At 45.0% G+C, this 25,754-nt stretch overlaps 1 protein-coding gene across 3 annotated transcripts in view; it reads left to right on the forward strand.

Annotated features, from left to right (window-relative positions):
* Positions 1-2,503: 2,503 nt before the first annotated feature.
* Positions 2,504-25,754, forward strand: part of ZCCHC7 (zinc finger CCHC-type containing 7) — a 385,047-nt gene continuing 361,796 nt past the window's right edge. Inside the window, exons 1-2 of one of the 3 annotated variants that reach the window (XM_063914647.1) lie at positions 2,504-2,750; positions 4,762-5,447. In XM_063914647.1, the coding sequence (XP_063770717.1) occupies positions 2,608-2,750; positions 4,762-5,447 (829 nt within the window). In that variant the 5' untranslated portion in view covers positions 2,504-2,607. The remainder of the gene's footprint in view (positions 2,751-4,761; positions 5,448-25,754) is intronic. The other 2 variants (XM_063914646.1, XM_063914648.1) reach the window with 2 other exon arrangements.

Here is a 25,754-nt window from a genome sequence, read left to right on the forward strand (position 1 = left end):
GTGATAGCAATCTAGGAGTAGGTCTGGAGCTACTCAGAAACTGCAGGAAAAGATTTTCGAGCAATTCTGCTAATCTTTCGTTCGCACTTCTGCTAAGCTAAGATACACTCCCAGAGGGCGGCGGCCTAGCGTTTGCACTGCTGCTAAAAGCAGCTAGCGAGCGATCAACTCGGAATGAGGGCCATCCTCTGCAGCATATGACACAGAGTCCCTGGACATTGCTTAATGGAGACCACAGACACTCTACACACACAGGGGAGGACAGAGTTTCATCCCCAAGAATGGCAAGAGAAAGACAGAGATTGGAGTAAACCCACACACACAGCGCTTTTAATGTAAAGGGAGACCCCTACCAGTTCTGACTGTGCACCTTAATAGGTTACACAGTCTTTATGCAGACTCCCCCCCTTCTACAACCCCCTGGTACAGTGAGAGATAGCTGGAGTTGCTGTGGAGGGACTTGCTCTACCTGGACAACGCTGTGCAGGCAGGAAAATGGTGCTGAAACGCTGCTGGGTCCGCACTGAGGAGAAGCTCCATCCCCAAAATGGCGCCGTCTTCCCGCTCTTTACAAGGATTATACTGGCCTAAGGTAAACTGTCGGCCAGTGTGTACCAACGATATGTCTGTGAACGCCGTCGGCTGTCAGAATACATGCTGCGAGTTCTGTTCTGCTGTGCTCACCACAGGTTCGATTCCCACTCTATGGGTGTCGTCAGTGGCATCCCAAGGCGGGTGCTGGGGGTTCGGGCCGCACCCGGCTGTGATGCCTAGAAGGGGGTGATACCAATCTGTGGGCTCCTCCGCAGTGACAGCAGCCAGGTGCTGCAGTGTGAAATTCTGCTACAGCACCCGGCTCCTGTCATAGCAGAGGGTCAGGATTCTGTAACTTTGTCTGTCCCCGGAGGGGGCACTAGTGGGTCAATGTAGGAGTGATAGAGGAAACAGGAAAACTGACGAAAAGTTCCGCACATGTGCGCTTGATATTTATTATCACCCAGGGATAACGGATGACAGGAACAATGAATAATAACTTAATCCGATAAATGAATATTTCAAAAGTCACTGGTAACAAATGAGCAATGAAGATGAACTTGTAACTTGATATAAATGATAAGGCAATAATGAAATCAGATGCAGCAAACGAAACTCCGATATATAACATGTAGCAATCAAAGCACACAGTCTCTGTAGAAGCACACGTCTTTAAGCCAAGCAAGGCCCTAGCAGGAGACAGTTCTAACACAGCAAGTTGTTAAGTGCGGAATGCAATGCACAATGCTAGATGCTGGTAATCAGGTGCACAGGCTGAGTAATGGAAGAACACCTGAAGAAAGTCTCTTACTGCAAGTTGTTGTGGCAAACTGTGGCTGGAGTTCATAGCAAACTGAAGACTGAAGAATGACAACAAGGAAACCACTGGAAACAGGAACACAGGAACCAGGAGAACTTGAACACCGAATGTGACTCGTAGGAAAGCTGGAATGGATGCTGGTACTAGTAGTTCCACAGGAACAGGGAAACAACTTGGAAATGCCAGAAATAGGAGATCGCTGGAAACAGGGGATTGCAGACTGGAACTGGAATGGAACTGCTGGGACCTGTAGTTCCACAGGTCCGATACACAGGGGTATCTCTGCAGACAGAGGACTGCAAACAGGAGCCGCCTGTTCACAGAATGTAACGTGTTGTCCAAGGCGATGAGATTGAGCCAGGAACTGGAGTTTATACCCCTTGGTCTGTGATGATTGGATGTTGCATCTCTGTGAGAACACACCCTGCTGGATTAGGTGTTCAGATCAGCTGTGGGTTAGCTGAAGCACTGTGTACTCCAGGCTGCAGTAGACTGAAAACTGGAACTGGAACAGAACTGAACTGCTAGAACCTGTAGTTCCACAGTAAGTGATGCGATGGAGAATGCAGATTCCTGACACAGAGGAGCCAACAGCGCTGCAGACAGCCTCAGGGGGCAGCCCAGCATCTCCGGAGATTCTGGGCACGCCCCCTGGAGTGATGACCCGCAAGGACATGCCCCTTTCTTTGCGGTCACGCCCTTTTTCCCACGAAAGCACACCCGGTGACGCCTCTGGGTGTCGTGGACACCCACGAGTGGGAATAGCCCGTGAGATGGGATTCCAGCTGGCGGCATTGTCAACAGTCAGGATTCTGCCATCGGTATCCTGACCACCGGAATCCCGACTGCTGGCAATTTAATTGCAACCCATTCTGGGCCACTGACCCACCTCCATGCATATTATGCCACATTGACTGACATGGACCAATAACCTTATATTTTTTGATTGTATGTAGTTATCATTTATACAGAACGACCTATATAACCCGAAAAATATTCAGGACAGCGTTATTATATGCAAAATAGTTGACATTGGGGAATTAATATTGAAAATTCGTGACACGTTCAGTGGAAAACACGTCAGGTACAGAAATACATTTGTGGCTATATACCATATGCGTCTGTAGCATATATATGAGGATGTGCATGTAACAGGCGAGCCAGCTCGGCAGCACGGGTCTATCTGTGTCTCCTTCAATATACCTGGTACTACTCCTGTACGCAGAAGCACACACACTGAGAGCGGAACCAATATGCTGAATCCCAGGGAACCTCCTGGCAGTTACACCGTCCCCACCACGTGCAGTAGGATCCTGCTCTGTCTGCTTCCTGCGGCAACTTCCTGTGGTTGCCCCAGTGCTGATGCCCATGTGGAGCCGGCGCTATCAGCTGACAGGTAACAAGTTGTTGCTGTTGCTGCGCTGTGCTATGCCCAGACTTCTGTAGCTCTCCTTTGCTGCTGTGAGCGGCGTAATGCGGTCACACTGGGCTACATTATACCACCAGCAGCAGCAGTAGTACAGTCTGATCTTACTTCCACTCCAGTATTGCCCCTGACCCCCATGCTTTATTCAGTATGTTTACTAAATAGCTACACGGCTTACCTTGTGTTCTCTGTTCCCATACACATTGCTGTCTTATTTCAGATGGTTTCACCAAAACTCCTGAAGCACTTATATACTGCTAATACATAAGTGATGTTAATATATACATAAACAGCTGTATACTGTAATGAGTGAGTTTTGGTGTAATCACTATAGGAAAACTTGTGCGTCATAAGGCATGACTATGCATTACCTACTATAAATGACTTTGGGAGGTCTAACAAGGATAGCGATGGCCATTGATGTCTGTAAAGCATCTGTAGGAAAACCATTGATGGCTGATTCCTGCACGTATGAGGACCTAAAATATTGTCCGCCACCAATGTACCTCTACATCGGGCTACTACCACCTGAGTAGCGGCATTGGTGGCCCACCATTAATGAGGGGAACAAAACAATGGTTGTGATCCACCTCAGAAGGTTTGATAATCTCCCTCTCAAGATGTTAGAAGTTACTTCTGGCCTTAATAAATATGCCTACAGCATATTGTTTTTTATGGCCCTGGGACTTCAGTGTGAATTCTTATATTCCTATGATGTCTAGAGAGAAGTGTAATGTGTGTGTGTGTATATATATATATATATATATATATATATATATATATATATATATATATATATTATATGTTGTGCTGAACTTAGCTACACCATTGATGCTTTTATAGGTACTTCAAGCTGTACTCTATTAGAAAACGTAAACGTTAGTCACGTATTTCTATACGTGTTCAGCTGACCAACTCATACTACAATCTACCTTTCTGGCCAGGCTAGTACTGAATGTAAATATACATTGATTCTAATTGGTAACCTAATCATTACTAGGCATTATATGTGGCCCGAGCAAATACACCTCCCCATCCCGCCATCAGGGGTGCTCAACATTCGACCCTCCACCTGTTGTGGAACTACACATCCCAGCATGTGCTGCCACAGTTTTAACATTCACTAATGGCAATACTGTGGTAGGCCATGTTGTGATATTGAACGCAGCAGCCATGTTTTAAAGGTAAGTCTTATCCTAAGCAGTGGCAGCAGTTAGACACTTATGGGCTAATTCAGTTAGTCTCAATGTGCCGTAGTGTATCACTGAGAAGCTTGGCTGCACACACATTTGCCAACTAGATCAGGCCTGGCCAACCTGTGGCTTCACAGCAGCTGGAGAGCCATAGGTTGACCAGGTCTGAACTAGATGGTCAATTTTCCTGTGCAGTGTGCACCTGTAAGCAAAATCAGTGATTTATGTATCCCACGATTTATGGCACATCACAGCTAATCAAATTGACTTTTTATGGAATCATCCAACACAAGCTGGAGAACAAAAAAAATGGATTCTGGAATATTTCATCTAAGATCAGGCTTTTGTCTTAAATAGGAAGAAAGAAAAAAAAATGAAGTATTAAAGGAGAAAAATGAAAAAGTAAAAAATAAATTGTGTAGTTCTGTATTTACCATTTCCACTGTTGGCAGGTGGATCTGCAATCCTATAAAAGTAGGTCTTTTTGCAGAGTTAATCCCAAGGATTGGCAACTGGTCAGACTAGGTAACATATGGATACACTGTACTAACTATGATGGTGGCTCCTAATCACCCAAAGTCTGAAACTGTAGAACTAATACTTTCGTACAAATTCATGCTTCTTGCACGTTTTAAAAACTATTTTTATTTTATTGGCTTAGTTTAACATAAATAGTTACTTTTTAGGTGTTTTACTTGTCAGTAGCACATTCAGTCATGTAACCTTTTTGATATGTTGCTTACAATTGTTGCTGGATCATACTCATATTTGTTTGGCTTCCTTTGCAGCAGAACTTACCTCACTATGTTTAATGATGAGAGGGACGTGATTGCATATGAAGATGAGTTGTACCGTGAAGAGTCTTCAAGTGATGAGAGCATTGACAGTGAAGTGGAATGTTACCTGTATAGCCAGGTGCACTATTCCCAGAATCTCAATGAAGCCGACATAGAAGAGTTGGAGGAAAATGGTCAGGGGGTAGAGGTTGGTGTTTCAGAGAGGATACAAAATTTGAATTACAACAACTCCAGACAGAAGGATAGTGTGATTGCCATTCCTGACAGTGATGACATAAAGGCTTCAGACTCTTCTGCAGTTATTATACTGTCTGACAGTTTGGATGAAGACAGTGTGTATTATTCCAAGATTAAAGGGAAACTATTGAGAACAGAAGAGCAACCGGGGAACCAGTCTACTCCCAAAGCATCTACCGCTAAAAAAAAAGTGTCCAGAGTTCAGAGGTCAAAATCTCTAAACTCTAGTAAAAGTTACAAAGGTGGAGTTGTCCAGGAAGTTGTTGTGATTAGGGGAAGTTCAGAGGAAGAGGATGTTCATGTTGGGGAAGAAGAGCTGTCAACGTCAGATAGTGAACAAAGTGGTGTGGAAAGCTGGATGCTGCTGGGAAGAGCAAGAGAGGATGGTGATACCAGTATTCAGTTAAATCTTGAGGGATGTAGACGTTTTTCCAGTGAAGGTTTGTATAATTGCAAATTATTTAAAAGTTCTCTTTTAGCATGCTTGGTTATTTATCATTGTACTTGTATTTCCATTGTGATTTAATTAGCATATGTTAATTTCTAATGTAACAATCATTGGGGTCGATTCAATTCGGCAACAGTTGAATAGCGCCGGGAATTAGCTCCCGAAGCTATTCATTTCAGCTAAAGTTAAGTCGGAGAATGCCTGTTCTCGCCGACTTAACAGGTAGTTTTGTCGGGAGAACGGGCATTCTCCGACTTAACTACCTGCGGCGATGCTGAATCAGCCTCGCGCCGGCCGCGCAGCAGCTCTTTTGTCGGTTTTCTTCTCTCACCCCCGGGGCTGAGAGAAGAATTCCCGACAATTGAGGGTAACTAGTCGCTGTATTGAATAGCGCCGGGAGCTAATTCTCTGCGCTGTTCAACTGTTGCCGAATTGAATCGACCCCATTAACTACTGAGTAGTACACTCATTCATATATACATGTGGGTTATGCTTTTGTTTAGTAGTTAACCTTGGTAACTATATCAGGTGACCTATCACGATGGCGATACTCAATGCCTTGTGGGAAGGCATCAGTGGAAGTGTGCAGTACACTTGTGTCCTTCACTGTTCTGCCAGATGTCTCCATGGAGACTAGATATGTACACGACAGGTGCTGTATTTGGGGGAGTACATGTTTCACTTGGATTTTTGTTCCATGAAGAAAGATTTTCCTGACACATCAGTTTACAAGTCACATTTTGTTCAGGCGAGTGCTACCATTTCTTTTACTTATATACAGGGATCATTGTCTCATGTGGTTGTCAATAGGTAAACGTTTGCATATTATATCAGATGAGTGGCAACCTCTTTTCTCCCCCCCCCCCCCGCCCCCCTTTCACTTATTTAACCTCATAGTGAGATGTAAACAGGCATATTTTGTTTTTAACAATAAAATATAGGAAATTGGTATTAATATACTATTGAGTCAGGATTGCCTGAAAAGGTAACAGCAGCTGGCACCAAATACAGACTGAGCGCATTCTCCTCTTAGTACAATATGTATTTAAATCCAAAACAATTTTATTTAAAAAAAAAAAAAAAGTTTATTTTTTAAATATCTGTTAAAAAATAAATAAAAAATCTTATTTAAAAAAAAACAAAAAAAAAACGGATTATTGGATTGTCATCATAGGAACATCAATAACATTGCAACTTTCATTTTTCCAGTGGCTGCAGTCACCAGGTACACACTGGGGAGGCATTAATCTACATTTTTCTAGTGGCTACTAATTTCTGCTGCCGCTGGGTGGGGGCTCCTGCCGTGCTGACCAATCAGCAGTGATCGTCATTGTGGGAGAGTGCAGGGAAGCAGAGGGACCGGGAGGTCCCTCTGATAGCAGCAGATACAGGAATATTCTTTTCCTGCAGCCGCCCACACTGTGTATCTGACTGGCCACATCGTTTGCGACCAGATCAGATAACTCACTGCGTGGTGTGATCGCAAACGATGCAACCATGCCAGGCAAGTGGTTAATCAGTAAGTAATGACATAACTGGAGCACTTGCGCTAGGCGAGGCATAATCAAAAATCATAGGGTAATGTTCCTAGTGAATTGACATGCTGAGGTGAATATCATGATTATTAATATTGCAAACAATGGGTGGTATTATCATTTCAGCTCGCTACCCCGGAAGTGTTGAATTGAAATGCATGAAAAGTGACCCGTTTGGGTACCCAAACAGTACTTTTCGTAAAAGCGCTGATTACTTTATTCGGGGTTTGCCGCTTTGTGCGGCTAAACTCGAATACTATGGGCGCGATAACGGGCGTCAATTGAATACCAGCCCGCGATCTCCCATTAATAGATATCGGGCGCAATATATCAATGGAATACCGCCTAATGAGTTAACTTGATTAGAAAGAGAAAAATAATGTTCCTAGAGGTAATGGCAGTAGGTCAAGATTTGATGATCGATCTGGTCTTGAATAGACAAAACCCTCCACTTTTAAATAACTAAAAAGAAAGCAGTTTTGTATACTGTTATAAATATTTATGTAAACGGGGTGCAGTTAATTTGCCGGCAGTCAGGATCCCAACGGTCAGGATACAGACGCCGGAACCCCGATTTCTAACAATACCGGCAGCCGGAATCCCGGCTCACAGGGGCTATTCTCACTCGTGGTTGTCCACGACACCCTTAGAGTGGGAATAGAACCTGTAGCGAGTGTAGTGAGCCACCGAGCCTGCAGCGAGGGGACCCTTTGTGCTCGCCCCACTGACGGCAAGGATGCCGTTGTAGGTACACTGACAGCCGGCATTCCGACCGTTGGTAGATCATACTGAACCCATGTAAACATTTACTTTCCTCCTATTAATTGCAAAGCAAAAGGAGCAAATTCATACATTTGCAAAACAATACTGCGCTGTCTGGGGGGAATTTATAAGGACTTTGGCAAGGGGCCTAGCTCAGGGCTAACTTACAGTGTAATAACAAAAAAGCTGCCCAATATCTGTGGGCTATGTACAAATGCAGCCAGTATTTTACCTGCATGCAAAATACAGAAATAAATGCATTTGCATTGCATTTGCATTGTCCAGGAACAAATTGACTCTGATTGTACGTACAAATATGCTGTTGTGCACGGAGGTGCTAGCATCAGATATGGAGTAGTCAAGCTATGGGCATTCCTGGGCGGTGCCTGGGAGGTGGCCTGATGTGAACACAAAAACAGGCCATCTTGTGTGCACATCAGTGACAGCGGGCTGCTTTCTCAGACTCCTAGCCACTTTCACAGATGCTATGGTTAGAGTGAGGACACTGCACCTGCCATAGGCTGGTGCAAGTGTCAGTGGTGGTTATGACGGTGCACTATTGGTTGACTGTCTTGAACCATTGGCGGTGCTAGTGTGTACAGGGGCACAGAAAATGGGCATTTCTGGGCTTGTACTCTTGCGGTGAAGGTTTAAACTAGCATTAGCATAATATTGTGCCCGCGACTGCCATTGACCGGTAGTTTGGGTGCAGTAATGTCCATTTCTGAGTCAAACCCTTACTGTAATTTGGGATTTTTCTTCAGCACACCTTATACAGCCATATCTGATGATCTGTCCCACAATACCTCTACTTTCCTGCGGGTTCAGTATAAATACCTACAATCAAAATCCCGACGGTCAAAATACCGACAACAATTGACCGACGAGGTTAAAATAACGACAAGGTAAAAATACAGACATTTAAAATGTCGACACAAGATTTTCAGTGTGTATGTTGACATAGGTCGACATGGACCCCGTATAAGTGTACCGCGTCAGCTCGCATGGCTCGCGCTACGGGCACTATTATATTGCCCCTCTGGGTCCACTGGGATGGTAAAGTATGAACAAGTTTCAATGAAAAAAATCATGAAAAACTTATGTCGCCTTTTTGACCTGTCGACATTTAAATGCCAGTATTTTGACCTTGACTGTATTTTGACCATTCCAGTATTTTGGCCATGTCAGGATTTTGACCATGTCAAGATTTTGACCGTCTGTCAATGGTTGTCGGTATTTTGACCGTCGGGATTTTGATCGTAGGTAAATTGACCGCATCCCCTTCCCTAGTCATGTCTGACTACTCCATGGAGGTATTCTTTTTAGAAGGAAGATGTAGGTATTGCAATGTTTGAACCAAATTATTATGTTGCTCATTATTGCATTATTTATTTATGTAGTAATGAATGGATGTGAAATGTCACTTCCTATGTTTGCACATTGCTTATCATCTATTAAAAAATAAGCTACCCGATCCTCGTTATGGATGCCTATTGGGGTGGGTCTTTTTCACAGCTGGCAAGTGTACCCTAATTTAGCACCCCATCTACTCCCTTGCTCTTACACCAATTGCAATTAAGCTTTCTCATTAAGCAAGCTTAGGTAGGCAATCCTTGCTGTCATGGAATCAGCAAAGTACCCTAACAGCACATCAGTGTATGAGTGACAACTCTGATATGTATACCTACCTTAATGGATTGTAGCTAATAAGTTGTGCTTTAACTGAATGTGGTGGAGTAACACAGGAAGTGCTGTACACACATAATTTCATGATATTAAACACATTACAGTATGCTACAGTCTTTTGGCCCAGGTACTACAACTATTTTTCTTGTTATACACATTTTTGACACATCATCTGACAAACTATAAATTAAATACGTTTTTCTCTAACGTCCTAGTGGATGCTGGGGACTCCGTAAGGACCATGGCGAATAGACGGGCTCCGCAGGAGACAGGGCACTTTAAGAAAGAATTTGGATACTGGTGTGCTCTGGCTCCTCCCTCTATGTCCCTCCTCCAGACCTCAGTTAGAATCTGTGCCCGGACGAGCTGGGTGCTACTTAGTGAGCTCTCCTGAGCTTGCTAAAAATATTTTGTTAGGGTTTTTATTTTCAGAGAGATCTGCTGGCAACAGGCTCTCTGCTACGTGGGACTGAGGGGAGAGAAGCAGCCCTACTCACTGAAGATAGGTCCTGCTTCTTAGGCTACTGGACACCATTAGCTCCAGAGGGATCGTACACAGGATCGCACCCTTGGTCGTCTGATCCCCGAGCCGCGCCGCCGTCCCCCTCGCAGAGCCAGAAGACAGAAGCCGGTGACAGAAGCAAGAAGACTTCGAAATCGGTGGCAGAAGACTCCAGTCTTCATATGAGGTAGCGCACAGCACTGCAGCTGTGCGCCATTGCTCCCACACTAAACCCACATACTCCGGTCACTGTAGGGTGCAGGGCGCAGGGGGGGGGGGGCGCCCTGGGCAGCAATTAGAGACCTCTTTGGCAAATGTTTGCATAATATACAGTGCCCAACTGTATATTATGCAAACATTTGCCAAAGAGGTCTCTAATTATGTATGAGCCCCTGCCAAAATTGTACATGAAAGCGGGACAGAAGCTTCTTCCTCAGCACTCACCAGCGCCATGTTTTTTCTCCACAGCACCGCTGAGAGGAAGCTCCCCAGTCTCTCCCCTGCAGTTACACGGTAGAAGAGGGTAAAAAGAGAGGGGGGGCACATAATTAGGCGCAAAAATCAATATAAACAGCAGCTACTGGGTTAACATTAAGTTACTGTGTTATTCCTGGGTTAATAGCGCTGGGGTGTGTGCTGGCATACTCTCTCTCTGTCTCTCCAAAGGGCCTTATGGGGGAATTGTCTTCAGATGAGCATTCCCTGAGTGTGTGGTGTGTCGGTACGTGTGTGTCGACATGTCTGAGGTAAAAGGCTCCCCTAAGGAGGAGATGGAGCAAATATGTGTGTGAGAGGGTGTCTCCGTCGACAACGCCGACACCTGTTTGGATATGTGTAATTAAGTGCTAAGGTGAATTTATTGCACAAAAGATTAGAGAACAGACAAGAAATCTACCCATGTCTGTCCCTATGTCGCAGAGACCTTTAGAGTCTCTCAATGCTCACTATCCAAAATAATAGACACTGATATCGACACGGAGTTTGACTCCAGTGTCGACTACGATAATGCAAAGTTACAGCCAAAATGGCAGAAAAGTATTCAATATATGATTATTGTAATAAAAGATGATTTGCATATCACTGATGACTCATCTGTCCCTGACACAAGGGTACACCTGTTTAAGGGGAAGAAAGCTGAGGTAAATTTCCCTCCTCTCATGAGGAAAAAGAGCGGGAATCTCCAGACAAGAGACTGCAGTTTCCCACAAAGAATTCTCAGGCAGTATCCTTTCCCCACTAGGGCCAGGATATGATGGGAATCTTCCCCTAGGGTGTCACGTTTGCCCAAAAGGTAGCCCTAACGTAACAGCTATTCTCAGGGATCCTGCAGATAGCGTGCACATTCTGGTACACTACTCAGACCGGCGATTGTGTCGGCATGGGTTTATAGCGCTGTGGCAGCGTGGACAGGTACCTTATCAGCAGAGATTGAGACCCTAGTATGTATATAGATATACATATGTATATATAGAGAGATATATATATATATATATATATATATATATATATTAAAGATGCTTTCTTAAGAGATATGTATATATAAAACATGCCCAAAGAGACATGAGTATACTGGGTCCTAGAGTCAAAGCTATTTCTGCTTGACGTGTCCTGTAGAATATGCAATGGACAGTTGATGCCGACTTAAGAGGCATATGGAAGGCTGAGGATTGTGTGGAGAAGGGTTTTCGGACCTGGTCTCCACAGCTATAGCTGGTAATTCTGATATTCTGCCTTATATTCCTGCACAGCCTAGGAAAGCACGACATTATCGAATGTAGCCTTTCGGATAAAGAAACAAGAAAGTCCGAGGTGCGTCCTTTCTTGCCAGAGGCAGGGGCAGAGGACAGAAGCTGCACAACACAGCTAGTTCCCAGGAACAGAAGTCCTCCCCGGCCTCTACAAAAATCCAACGCATGTCGCTGGGGCTCCACAGGCGGAGCTAGGCCCGGTGGTGGCACGCCTTCGTAAGTTCAGCCACAAGTGGGTTCACTCCCTGTTAGATCCCTGGGCAATAGATAGTGTGTCTCAGGGATACGAGCTGGACTTTGAGAAGATGCCCTCTCACCGACGGCCCTGCCGGCTTCCCCCCACGAGAGGGAAACAGTGTTAACTGCAATTCACAAATTGTATCTTCAACAGGTGGTGGTCAAGGTTCCCCTCCTTCAACAAGGAGGGGGTTATTATTCGACCATGTTGTAGTCCCGAAACCAGACGGTTCGGTCAGACCCATAGTGAATTTAAAATCCCTGAACATATACCTGAAAAGGTTCAAGTTCAAGATGCAATCGCTAAGAGCGGTCATTGCAAGCCTGAAAGGGGGAGATTTTATGGTGACTCGGGACATAAAGGATGCATACCTTCATGTCCCCATTTATCCACCTCATCAGGCGTACCTCAGAATTGCGGTACGGGATGTCATTACCAATTTCAGACGTTGCCGTTTGGTCTCTCCACGGCCTTGAGAATATTCGCCAAGGTAATGGTGGGAATGATGGTGCTCCTGCGGAAGTAAGGTGTCACTATTATCACGTACTTGCGATCTCCTCATAAAAGCGAGATCAAGAGAGCAGTTGCTGAACAGCGTATCACTTTCTCTGGAAGTGTAACGGCAACACGGCTGGATTCTATATATTCCAAAGTCGCAGTTGGTTCCTACAGCTCATCTGCCTCTCCTAGGCATGATCCTAGACACAGACCAGAAAAGGGTTTATCTCCCGATAGAGAGAGCTCAGAAGCTCATGACACTGGTCAGGAATCTATTAAAACCAAAACAGGTGTCAGTGCATCACTGCACTCGAGTCCTGGGAAGGAGGGTGGCATCAAACGAGGCCATTCCCTTCGGCAGGTTCCATGCGAGGACCTTCCAATGGGACTTACTGGACAAGTGGTCTGGATCACATCTTCAGATTAATCACCCTAACCCCCAGGGCCAGGGTGTCTCTCCTGTGGTGGCTGCAGAGTGCTCACCTTCTCGAGGGTCGCAGATTCATCATTCAGGACTGGGTCCTGGTGACCACGGATGCAAGCCTCCGAGGGTGGGGGGCAGTCACACAGGGAAGAAATTTCCAAGGGCTGTGGTCAAGGCAGGAGACTTGCCTTCACATCAATATCCTGGAACTAAGGGCCATATACAATGCCCTAAGTCAAGCGGAGACCCTGCTTCGCGACCAACCGGTTCTGATTCAGTCAGACAATATCACCGCAGTGGCTCATGTAAACCGCCAAGGCGGCACAAGGAGCAGGGTGGCGATGGTAAAAGCCACCAGAATTCTTCGCTGGGCGGAGAATCACGTAAGCGCACTGTCAGCAGTGTTCATTCCGGGAGTGGACAACTGGGAAGCAGACTTCCTCAGTAGGCACGACCTCCACCCGGGAGAGTGGGGACTTCATCAAGAAGTCTTCATGCAGATTGCAAGTCGGTGGGAACTGCCACAGGTGGACATGATGGCATCCCGCCTCAACAAAAAGCAGCAGAGATATTGCGCCAGGTCAAGAGACCCTCAGGCGATAGCTGTGGACGCACTGGTGACACCGTGGGTGTTCCCGTCGGTCTATGTATTTCCTCCTCTTCCTCTCATACCCAAGGTGCTGAAAATCATAAGGAAAAGAGGAGTGAGAACAATACTCTTTGTTCCGGATTGGCCAAGAAGGACTTGGTATTCAGATCTGCAAGAAATGCTCACAGAGGACCCGTGGCCTCAGCCTCTAAGACAGGACTTGTGCAACAGGGGCCCTGTCTGTTCCTAGACTTACCGCGGCTGCGTTTGACGGCATGGCGTTTGAACGCCGGTTCCTAGCAGAAAAAGGCATTCCGGATGAGGTCATTCCTACGCTGATAGAGGCTAGGAAGGATGTGATGGCTCAACATTATCACCGTATATGGCGAAAATATGTTGCTTGGTGTGAGGCCAGGAATGCCCCTACGAAGGAATTCCAGCTGGGCCGTTTTCCTTCACTTCCTACAGTCGGGAGTGACTTTGGGCTTAAAATTGGGTTCCATTTAAGGTCCAGATTTCGGCCCTATCCATTTTCTTTCATAAAGAACTGGCTTCTCTACCTGAAGTTCAGACGTTTGTAAAGGGAGTGCTGCATATTCAGCCCCTTTTGTGCCTCCAGTGGCACCTTGGGATCTTAACGTGGTGTTGAGTTTCCTGAAGTCACACTGGTTTGAGCTACTTAAAACCGTGGAATTAAAATTTCTCACGTCGAAGGTGGTCATGCTATTAGCCTTGGCTTCAGCTAGGCGTGTGTCAGAATTAGCGGCTTTGTCACATAAAAGCCCCTATCTGGTTTTCCATATGGACAGGGCAGAATTGCGGACCCGTCCGCAATTTCTGCCAAAAGTGGTGTCATCTTTTCATATGAACCAACCTATTGTGGTGCCTGTGGCTACTCGTGACTTGGAGGATTCCGAGTTACTAGATGTGGTCAGGGCTTTGAAGGTTTATGTAGCCAGAACGGCTAGAGTCAGGAAAACTGAGTCGCTGTTTATCCTGTATTTACCCAACAAGCTAGGTGCTCCCGCTTCAAAGCAAACTATTGCTCACTGGATCTGTAACACGATTCAGCAGGCTCATTCTGCGGCTGGATTGCCGCTTCCAAAATCAGTAAAAGCCCACTCCACAAGGATGGTGGGCTCTTCTTGGGCGGCTACCCGAGGGGTCTCGGCATTACAGCTTTGCCGGGCAGCTACTTGGTCAGGTTCGAACACTTTTGCAAAAGTTTTACAAGTTTGATACCCTGGCTGAGGAGGACCTTGTGTTTGCTCATTCGGTGCTGCAGAGTTATCCGCTCTCTCCCGCCCGTTTGGGAGCTTTAGTATAATCCCCATGGTCCTTACGGAGTCCCCAGCATCCACTAGGACGTTAGAGAAAATAAGATTTTACTTACTGGTAAATCTATTTCTCGTAGTCCGTAGTGGATGCTGGGCGCCCGTCCCAAGTGCGGACTTCTTCTGCAATGCTTGTATATAGTTATTGCTTAAATAAGGGTTATGTTTGGTTGCATCAGGGTTGATCTGATGCTCCGTTGTTGTTCATACTGTTAACTGGGTAAATTTATCACGAGTGATACGGTATGATTGGTGTGACTGGTATGAGTCTTGCCCTGGATTCCAAAATCCTTTCCTTGTACTGTCAGCTCTTCTGGGCACAGTTTCTCTAACTGAGGTCTGGAGGAGGGACATAGAGGGAGGAGCCAGAACACACCAGAATCCAAATTCTTTCTTAAAGTGCCCTGTCTCCTGCGGAGCCCGTCTATTCCCCATGGTCCTTACGGAGTCCCCAGCATCCACTACGGACTACGAGAAATAGATTTACCGGTAAGTAAAATCTTATTTTTGAAGTTACAGCTATAGTTTTTCACCTGTTGCATAGCTGCATGAAATGAGTACTCATCTGGGCTGCGGTAAATACCGACAACCTCCTACTGCCAGCTATTTGCACATTGGTACTGCATGATCACATGATATTTATTTTTACAGTGATACAATTTGCAAGACTAATATGGAGTATACTTTTCTATCTGATTTTATGAAGAATAGCATATGCATTTAATATCTGTGAAGCAAAGAGCTGTATTATTTAGTTGTGTGTAAAAATCAGGAATGTCAAATGAAAGTTAAAAGCTAATACCCCTTTTCCACTAGCTCAAAAAACACGGGTAAATGCACGGGGGCGCGCATTTACCCGTGTTTTTGGCAAGTGGAAAAGGGTCAACCCGGATCAAGTGACCCGTGAATCCTACCCGGCTATTTACCTGGGTAGGACACGGGAATGATCCGGGTAGGGTTCTAGTGTAAACGGGAGCCGTGTCGATGCGACACGGCTCCCGTTTACACTGTATGGAAGGGCGGCGCTGGGAGATCATGTGATCTCCCTGCGCCGCCCCTGCCGCGTCACTAGAAGCGTCACCAACCCGGCATATGCCGGGTTGTGACTGCTGATGGGAAAGGGGACGAGCACGGGTCGCAGCAGGGGGCAGCTCCCGTGTCAGGCTCCCGGCTGCGACCCGTGATCGTAAGTGGAAAAGGGGTATTAGTAAGTGACATGTGAGTTCTTGAGGGAAAGCAGGCGATTGGGGGGGGAAGGGGGGGGGGGGGGGTTTCAAATAGTCCTGTTGTCATTGTCTCAGCATTACACAGGAAGCTGTTATCTGTGTATATAAATAATCATGATGTATTTTCTGCATGTAACAGCTGTATAGTTTCTTCTAAATTCATCTTTTCACAAATTTGCATTGAATTAGCTGTCTTCTGGGAAGCTATAAATATTCATGAGTATAACGGAGAACGAGAACCTCTTTTGCCATGGCAGGAGCATGCTTGGTGTGTCGTTCAGAAACTTTGTTATATTACTGTGAGTTTAGAAAACTTCTTTACATGTATACAGTTGAAAAAAGAAGAAAAAAAGAAAACCCCACATGAAAACACAACTGCTAGAGCCATACTCTGTCTTATAAGACCCCAGGCTTAATATAAGTGCATTTATGTCATTGGAACTGTTAGGTGAAAAATAAGAGCAATGGCTTTATTTGGCTACATAAGTCTGCTATGGTTTTATTAGATGACGAGGAGCCTTTGTTGTTAGCTATGTTTTTGTTGTACTAGAAGCAGTGTTTCTTCACCATAGTCCAACTCTGTTTTGAGGTACGCTCCACTCAGAATTGACTATTTAAGGTCCCCCCCCCTTCCTCCTTCCTAAACTTCATTTGACTTTCTGAAGCAAACTCTGTGATTACCAGATGCCCTTTTTTTTTTTTTTTGGTCCTTTAGTTAAAATCCTTGTTACGTTTGGGAACACTAATTCCTATCCACCCCCTCAGACACCCAGATGCACACTTGCTTTGAATGCAGTGACCAAGAACTACTAATACTATCAGTACTCTGTAGGTAGGGGCAATAGTTCTAACCTCCCAAATTAGTCATCACTCTAGAGATCCCTTCCCTGAAGGTAAGATAAAGGTCAGATACTGTTTATTATTTATTAGTGACCTTTTCATTTTGTTGTCTTTATCAATTTAACATCTTTTTATTTATTTTGTAAAGAAAGACTTAATAAATGCAGATCGTTATCTTTTTAGTTTAGATTGTTATAAAGTTTTGATGCTGAATACAAACAACTTACTGAAAACTGCTTTATATAAGTTACAGAACTGTAATGATTTCTGTTTTGATAGTTTGAAAGTTGTGAACAACTGGATTTAATGGGAAAGTGTAGTTGTCAATCCTGTCTGCTTCACTTTGTGGCCTGAGCATATTGGGCTTCTATCCTGTGCTTTGCATATAGTTATGGTACGTTAAATCAGACAGTATTGTATCTTTTTCCAGCTGTGACATCTGTTGATTGATTTGCTGGCAATGTTTTGATTTGAATGTAAAATACTGGAAATATAGACATTATGTTTAAATGATTCCAAACTTGAAGGGTTAAAAAGCAATTCTAGGTTAATAGAAACTCACAGCAAATCGTTTATATTTGGAAGGCATCTAGTTCCATTTCTATTAATCCAGGTATGCCAATGAATAATGAATGTCTAGCCATATTAATCAAATCAAAAAAATACCCTTTGAACTGCTGGAAATCACAATTTAATAAATCTCTCTGCATAGTGCGAGGTGTTTTAAACTATTCTAAGCCTATATATATTTGTGCCACTACTTAGCAGAGCAGCAATCGGGCCATGATGTTCTACCGTATGTAATTTAATAATGTGGGTAACCCGACCACTTTTTAGCAGGTTTTTGTTGTTGTTGTTGTTGCATTTTTAGCATCTATCAGTTTACTTTTTTTTATTCTTGTTAAATCTACATTGGCATTGTGTTATAAATGGGATACTATTTTCATGCTCTGTGAATTTTCTCTACTTGGAATATATTATGGTTTCAAAATGTGTGTACACTCCTATTTGGGAGAAGCAATGTATTGTGGTGTTTTTGTGTAGGCAACAGGACTGTAGTTATCTTGATTTCAGGAATCAGAAGGATGATGTAGACTGTCCTCTATGAGGAACAGAAATATTTCACATATATACATAAATAATGTTTTTTTCAGAGCAGTATGATGTCACACGGTTAATTAAATTACACCAGAAATGTCCCTTGATCCTGAGTATGTACACATACACGGTAATTTGCAACACCCTGTTATAATCTACACAACCCTTGGAAGTTATTACCCAAAATGCCTACACCAATCCTGCATTATGCTTTCTGTGTGCTTAAGGTTTTCTTTTATGTCTGTGGCTTATCGTTGTATTACTCAAATCCTCTATATCATGTGCATTGTTTTTGATATCTGTAAAACGCCTTGAGTTCTGTTGGAGAAAGAGCGCTATATAAATAAAATTATTATTATATAGCAGGAATAGCGTGTTTTCTTGATTTTTATGGTTTCCCTCATATGCTTCTGCAATATTGTTCTGATCAAAATGGCTTAAGATATACTCGTCACGGTATAATCAGAGATGATAGGCTGGTGAAGTTGGCAAGGGTGATGCTACTAATAACTCTGCTGATACATGCAGTTTTCCTCAGTATTAGTGTTATTGAATTGTTCTTCAAATCAGAACTTGCCACCAGCAGTGCTCATAAGAAACATGCAGGGAGACTTCTTAAATCACGTGCCAAAGTGAATGGCTAATCAATTATACGCAGTGTTATTGAAATATATATTCTCTTAGCATTTTTATATTTCATTGTTTTCGCTTATTGTCCCTGATATTTAATATTTTTGTCAATTTGGAACTATACTGTTCTTATTGTGATTTGCTCAATCTATGGGGGGAATTCAAATGTTATCGCACCCCTGATCTCCCATTTAAAGTGACGGGAGATTGCCCCCACCTATCGTGCTGATTGCGCCCATTACTTTTGGATTTAGGCTCGCAATTCATCTAAACCTGACTAAATTAATGGGCGCGTGCGTGAATGGACCTGTTTGGGTGCCCAATCGGGTCTCTACACGCATTTCAGCTCTCTGTCCTTGTAGGTATTGAGCTGAAATTAACTTGTTGCGCACGTCAGCAGCAACATTAGAATTGCTGCCGGCGGGCGCAATCGTAGTGGGGGGACACATTTGAATCCAGCCCTATCAGTCTAACCTCAGTCCCTGCTTAGATTCGTTGATGTGACTTAAGCTGAGTACACACTAGGTGATTTTTTATTAACAATATGGACAATAACGAAATTTCTGAACGATATTGTATAGTGTATACGCACTATTTTGACGCATGCTACCTGGTTTGTTTCCGAGGTCGTCTGTACATGCAGGTCAATTTTGACTATATTGTCTGAAACTGCATGTTCGTTTGCCTGGGAGTTCAAGGGCAAACACTGACGATATTGCTCATTGAGCATAACGTCTAGTGTGTACCCAACTTAAGACGCATTTTCGGCAAAAAATATGCCCCTTTGCTAGCAGAGTCTCACAGGACATGGCATGCCAAAAGGAGCTGTTTTGTGTGACTGCAGCAATGATGTATGAGGACACCTCTGGATGGAGGTTTATGCACAATGTATCCTGCTCTTGTATATCCTGTCCAAGGGATAAATTCCTATTTCCTATCCACACACTGCTTATTCATGCTGGCTTATTTATTGTAGGATAAATAGTAAAATGTTTTGTGGTATTTGCCATACAAAGTTAGATTTTTCATTCTTCGTAACGACTAGATGAAAGCTATTTTGTCTTATATAAAATCACAGATCCAAGATAGTTAGATTTGGGTGGGGTGTGTTCAAACTGAAATCCTAAATTGCAGTGTAAAAATAAAGCAGACAGTATTTACCCTGCACAGAAACAAAATAACCCACCCAAATCTAACTCTCTGCACATGTTATATCTGCCCCACTTGCAGTGCACATGGTTTTGCCCATTAGCTAACAAATTTGCTGCTGCGATCAGATCTGAATTACCCACTCTGATCGGCAATTTCTTAGAGGATTGGCAAAATAGTACATATTAATAATCTCTGACTCACCGATTATGATCATTTTTGGGTTGGAATTGGCCACATGAGATTGTCCAACATGTTAGATTTTGCCAATCACCCGACCCAGTAAACGGCAGGAAAGGGCGTTAGCTCGATAGGTGCCCCTTTACTTTACATCTTGGACTACAGGTGGGTCAGATTTAAAATGTGCAGAGAGAGATTTAGATTTGAGAGCAGCGTGTCAAAACGCAAATCTAATTTGCAGTTTAAAAATAAAACTGTCCAGCATTTGTGGACTACATGAAAAAGCAGACTGCATTTACATTGCATGCAAAAAATAAAAATGTATTTGCACTCCTTGCATTACAACATGGTTTTCATAGGTACAGTCACAAGGTATACAAGTAATTTGGAGTCAAAGCGGAGTCGAGAAATAGAGCAGTAGTTGGAGAATGGCTTGGTCAGGCAATTAATTATTTTGGATTGGTGGTATGATCACTATTTAAATGAGTATGGAATGTGCCACTGTAGAGAGAGATGTGAAGAGTTAAAAAGTTAGGAGGTATTGGTCAAGAGGTATGTTATAGGGCAGGGGTGTCAAACTCAAATTCATCGGGGGCCGCATCAGCAGTTTGGTCCCCATCAAAGGGCCGGTTGTATCTGTAGGTCTATCCAAAATTTACCGCTCCACCTGCCTTATATGTGCCCAGCCATCTGCCCCCTTTTAAAGTGCCCAGCCATGTGCCCCCTTTTATAGTGCCCAGCCATGTGCCCCCTTTTATAGTGCACAGGTCCCCATTTTACACATTGCGGCAGGCACAGGTCCCCATTTTACACATTGCGGCAGGCACAGGTCCCCATTTTACACATAGCGGCAGGTACAGGTCCCCATTTTACACATTGTGGCAGGCACAGGTCCCCATTTTACACATTGTGGCAGGCACAGGTCCCCATTTTACACACAGCGGCAGGTACAGGTCCCCATTTTACACATTGTGGCAGGCACAGGTCCCCATTTTACACATTGTGGCAGGCACAGGTCCCCATTTTACACATAGCGGCAGGTACAGGTCCCCATTTTACACATTGTGGCAGGCACAGGTCCCCATTTTACACATTGTGGCAGGCACAGGTCCCCATTTTACACATAGCGGCAGGTACAGGTCCCCATTTTACACATTGTGGCAGGCACAGGTCCCCATTTTACACATTGTGGCAGGCACAGGTCCCCATTTTACACATTGCGGCAGGCACAGGTCCCCATTTTACACATTGCGGCAGGCACAGGTCCCCATTTTACACATAGCGGCAGGTACAGGTCCCCATTTTACACATTGTGGCAGGCACAGGTCCCCATTTTACACATTGTGGCAGGCACAGGTCCCCATTTTACACATTGTGGCAGGCACAGGTCCCCATTTTACACATAGCGGCAGGTACAGGTCCCCATTTTACACATAGCGGCAGGTACAGGTCCCCATTTTACACATTGTGGCAGGTGGTGGAAGGAGGGAGAGAGAGAGGAAGGGAGAGGGGCTGACTTACATTTGAAGCGGTTCTCGCCGCTCTTCAGCCGCCTCTCCCTCCTCGTCTGCGCGGCTCCCTTCTCCCTCCTCCGACGGGGTTTCGTTGAATGACGCGTTTGCGCCGTGACGTCACGACGCAATCGCGTCATTCCGCGAAACCCCGCCCCCCCCGAGCTGGGCACTCGGGAGAAGGGGGTTTCATGGCGGCGGCACCGCGGGCCATCAGACGAGGTCTGGCGGGCCGGATTTGGCCCGCGGGCCTTGTCTTTGACACCCCTGTTATAGGGGATAATGAATTGAGTGAGTAGATTTGTAAGTGCACTTATCTTACACACAGTCTCACATTCATTGTGTTTTAGGTAAGTGGCAGTGGGGGTGGGGGGGGGGGGGGGTGTACAGAAGTTAGGGAAGCAAGTTTCTGAGGTCCAAAAGGTGTCGGAGTAAGATGACTGGCGGAGAAGACAAAGATTTGACGTCTTAATGACCTTTTAGTAGTTCTTGTACTTCTTCTCTTCTTTAATTCAGTGAAATGCTTTTATCAACTATTTTGTAAATATATATTTTCAGGTGTTCAATTCTAGAAAATACATTTTGGATGTGACAGATGTAAGGCTTGCTTGATAAGTGAAATGGCAGTGTTTTGAGTCAAAAGGATTTATTCATAGTGAAGGAAGTCTGTTTGGAGTGAGATTTTTCTCTACTGCACTTTTACAGGTAGCAGGTTGTTAGATGTATAATAATTGAGGCTTTGATATTGCTGTTTGTGGTGACTGCAACAAGTCTGTTAAGCACTGGTGTGACTGTGCTGTTGAGAAGAGACTGCTAGATTAGGGCAGGGCAAAGGGTTTTATAGAATAGGAGTAGTTTTACTTAAGATGTGAAATGGACCAGTTAGCAAGCTTTTAAGGTGCCGCAGTGTACTCGTACATTTTGTTGCAGAGAGGTATGGTGAGGATAAGGAATAAAGTTTATGGTTTGAAAGCTGGAAAGCAGAATTGAGGCGCTCTAGATGGAGCATAAGATAAGTACAGGTGTTGTCTTTTACAGTCAGTGACAGATTAAAGGTCCATACACACTGAGCGATTTTGCCCAGTGTGCATGCACAGCGATGATCGCTGACATCGCTGGGCTGAAAAGCGCTCAGTGCATACACACTGAGTGATTTTCCCACCTGCCCAGCGATGTCGGCGGGGGTGAGCGGCTTTCCATAGCAGGACGCTATGGAAAGCCGCTCACCCCGCCGTTCATCTGCTGGAGATACCAGTAGATGAACGGCGGCCGCCAACGATGAACCGGGGGCACGCATCAGCACTCATTGCTGGGGCATACACACTGGGCGGCTTTGTGCTGAAAGCAGCTCAACACACCAACAGAGACCTGCTTTCAGCTCAAAATCCCCCAGTGTCTATGGAGAGACTAAGGCAAGAAGTAAGCAGAAATTATTTTGTGGGAGCAGAAACAGCAGGTTGCAAAGTTGATATTGACTTATTTGAGTATAGGAAAGAAGTGAGGCAGGCAGCATAATTACTAAGAATTTGGGGGACTAGACCTGAGGGGTGATAAATGACAGTGAATTGGAGGAGAAGATGAGCAATGGGTTCCCGGGATATATATAAATAGGTGTATGCTGCGCTGACAAAAACCTTTAATAATAAGAAAAACTACATATAAACAACTTTCTTGTTTGTTGTATTTTCTCTATCGTCCTAGTGGATGCTGGGGTTCCTGAAAGGACCATGGGGAATAGCGGCTCCGCAGGAGACAGGGCACAAAAAGTAAAGCTTTAGGATCAGGTGGTGTGCACTGGCTCCTCCCCCTATGACCCTCCTCCAAGCCTCAGTTAGATTTTTGTGCCCGGCCGAGAAGGGTGCAATCTAGGTGGCTCTCCTAAAGAGCTGCTTAGAAAAGTTTAGCTTAGGTTTTTTATTTTACAGTGAGTCCTGCTGGCAACAGGATCACTGCAACGAGGGACTTAGGGGAGAAGAAGTGAACTCACCTGCGTGCAGGATGGATTGGCTTCTTTGGCTACTGGACATTAGCTCCAGAGGGACGATCACAGGTACAGCCTGGATGGTCACCGGAGCCTTGCCGCCGGCCCCCTTGCAGATGCTGAAAAGAGAAGAAGGTCCAGAATCGGCGGCAGAAGACTCCTCAGTCTTCTTAAGGTAGCGCACAGCACTGCAGCTGTGCGCCATTGCTCTCAGCACACTTCACACGGCAGTCACTGAGGGTGCAGGGCGCTGGGAGGGGGGCGCCCTGGGAGGCAATGTAAACCTATTTTTTGGCAAAAAATACCTCACATATAGCCTCCGGGGGCTATATGGAGATATTTAACCCCTGCCAGAATCCGTTGAAGAGCGGGAGACGAGCCCGCCGAAAAAGGGGCGGGGCCTATCTCCTCAGCACACAGCGCCATTTTCCCTCACAGAAAGGCTGGAGGGAAGGCTCCCAGGCTCTCCCCTGCACTGCACTACAGAAACAGGGTTAAAACAGAGAGGGGGGGCACTAATTTGGCGTTAGAAATATATAAAAAGATGCTATAAGGGAAAACACTTATATAAGGTTGTCCCTATATAATTATAGCGTTTTTTGGTGTGTGCTGGCAAACTCTCCCTCTGTCTCTCCAAAGGGCTAGTGGGTCCTGTCCTCTATCAGAGCATTCCCTGTGTGTGTGCTGTGTGTCGGTACGTGTGTGTCGACATGTATGAGGACGATGTTGGTGAGGAGGCGGAGCAATTGCCTGTAATGGTGATGTCACTCTCTAGGGAGTCGACACCGGAATGGATGGCTTATTTAGGGAATTACATGATAATGTCAACACGCTGCAAGGTTGGTTGACGACATGAGACGGCCGACAAACAATTAGTACCGGTCCAGACGTCTCAAAAACACCGTCAGGGGTTTTAAAACGCCCGTTTACCTTAGTCGGTCGACACAGACACAGACACGGACACTGAATCCAGTGTCGACGGTGAATAAACAAACGTATTCCTTATTAGGGCCACACGTTAAGGGCAATGAAGGAGGTGTTACATATTTCTGATACTACAAGTACCACAAAAGAGGGTATTATGTGGGATGTGAAAAAACTACCTGTAGTTTTTCCTGAATCAGATAAATTAAATGAAGTGTGTGATGATGCGTGGGTTCCCCCCGATAGAAAATTATTGGCGGTATACCCTTTCCCGCCAGAAGTTAGGGCGCGTTGGGAAACACCCCTTAGGGTGGATAAGGCGCTCACACGCTTATCAAAACAAGTGGCGGTACCGTCTATAGATAGGGCCGTCCTCAAGGAGCCAGCTGACAGGAGGCTGGAAAATATCATATAAAAGTATATACACACATACTGGTGTTATACTGCGACCAGCGATCGCCTCAGCCTGGATGTGCAGAGCTGGGGTGGCTTGGTCGGATTCCCTGACTAAAAATATTGATACCCTTGACAGGGACAGTATTTTATTGACTATAGAGCATTTAAAGGATGCATTTCTATATATGCGAGATGCACAGAGGGATATTTGCACTCTGGCATCAAGAGTAAGTGCGATGTCCATATCTGCCAGAAGATGTTTATGGACACGACAGTGGTCAGGTGATGCAGATTCCAAACGGCACAAAGGTGTATTGCCGTATAAAGGAAGAGGAGTTATTTGGGGTCGGTCCATCGGACCTGGTGGCCACGGCAACTGCTGGAAAATCCACCGTTTTTACCCTAAGTCACATCTCTGCAGAAAAAGACACCGTCTTTTCAGCCTCAGTCCTTTCGTCCCTATAAGAGTCATATTTGCCCAGGGATAGAGGAAAGGGAAGAAGACTGCAGCAGGCAGCCCATTCCCAGGAACAGAAGCCTTCCACCGCTTCTGCCAAGCTCTCAGCATGACGCTGGGACCGTACAGGACCCCTGGATCCTACAAGTAGTATCCCAGGGGTACAGATTGGAATGTCGAAACGTTTCCCCCTCGCAGGCTCCTGAAGTCTGCTTTACCAAGGTATCCCTCCGACAAGGAGGCAGTATGGGAAAAAATTCACAAGCTGTATTCCCAGCAGGTGATAATCAAATTACCCCTCCTACAACAAGGAAAGGGGTATTATTCCACACTATATTGTGGTACTGAAGCCAGAAGGCTAGGTGAGACCTATTCTAAATCTAAAAAAATTTTGAACACTTACAAAGGTTCAAATCAAGATGGAGTCACTCAGAGCAGTGATAACGAACCAGGAAGAAGGGGACTATATAGTGTCCCGGGACATCAGGGATGCTTACCTCCATGTCCCAAATTTGCCCTTCTCACTAAGGGTACCTCAGGTTCGTGGTATAGAACTGTCACTGTCAGTTTCAGACGCTGCCGTTTGGATTG

Source organism: Pseudophryne corroboree, chromosome 1 (assembly GCF_028390025.1).
Source record: "Pseudophryne corroboree isolate aPseCor3 chromosome 1, aPseCor3.hap2, whole genome shotgun sequence".
NCBI lineage: Eukaryota > Metazoa > Chordata > Amphibia > Anura > Myobatrachidae > Pseudophryne > Pseudophryne corroboree.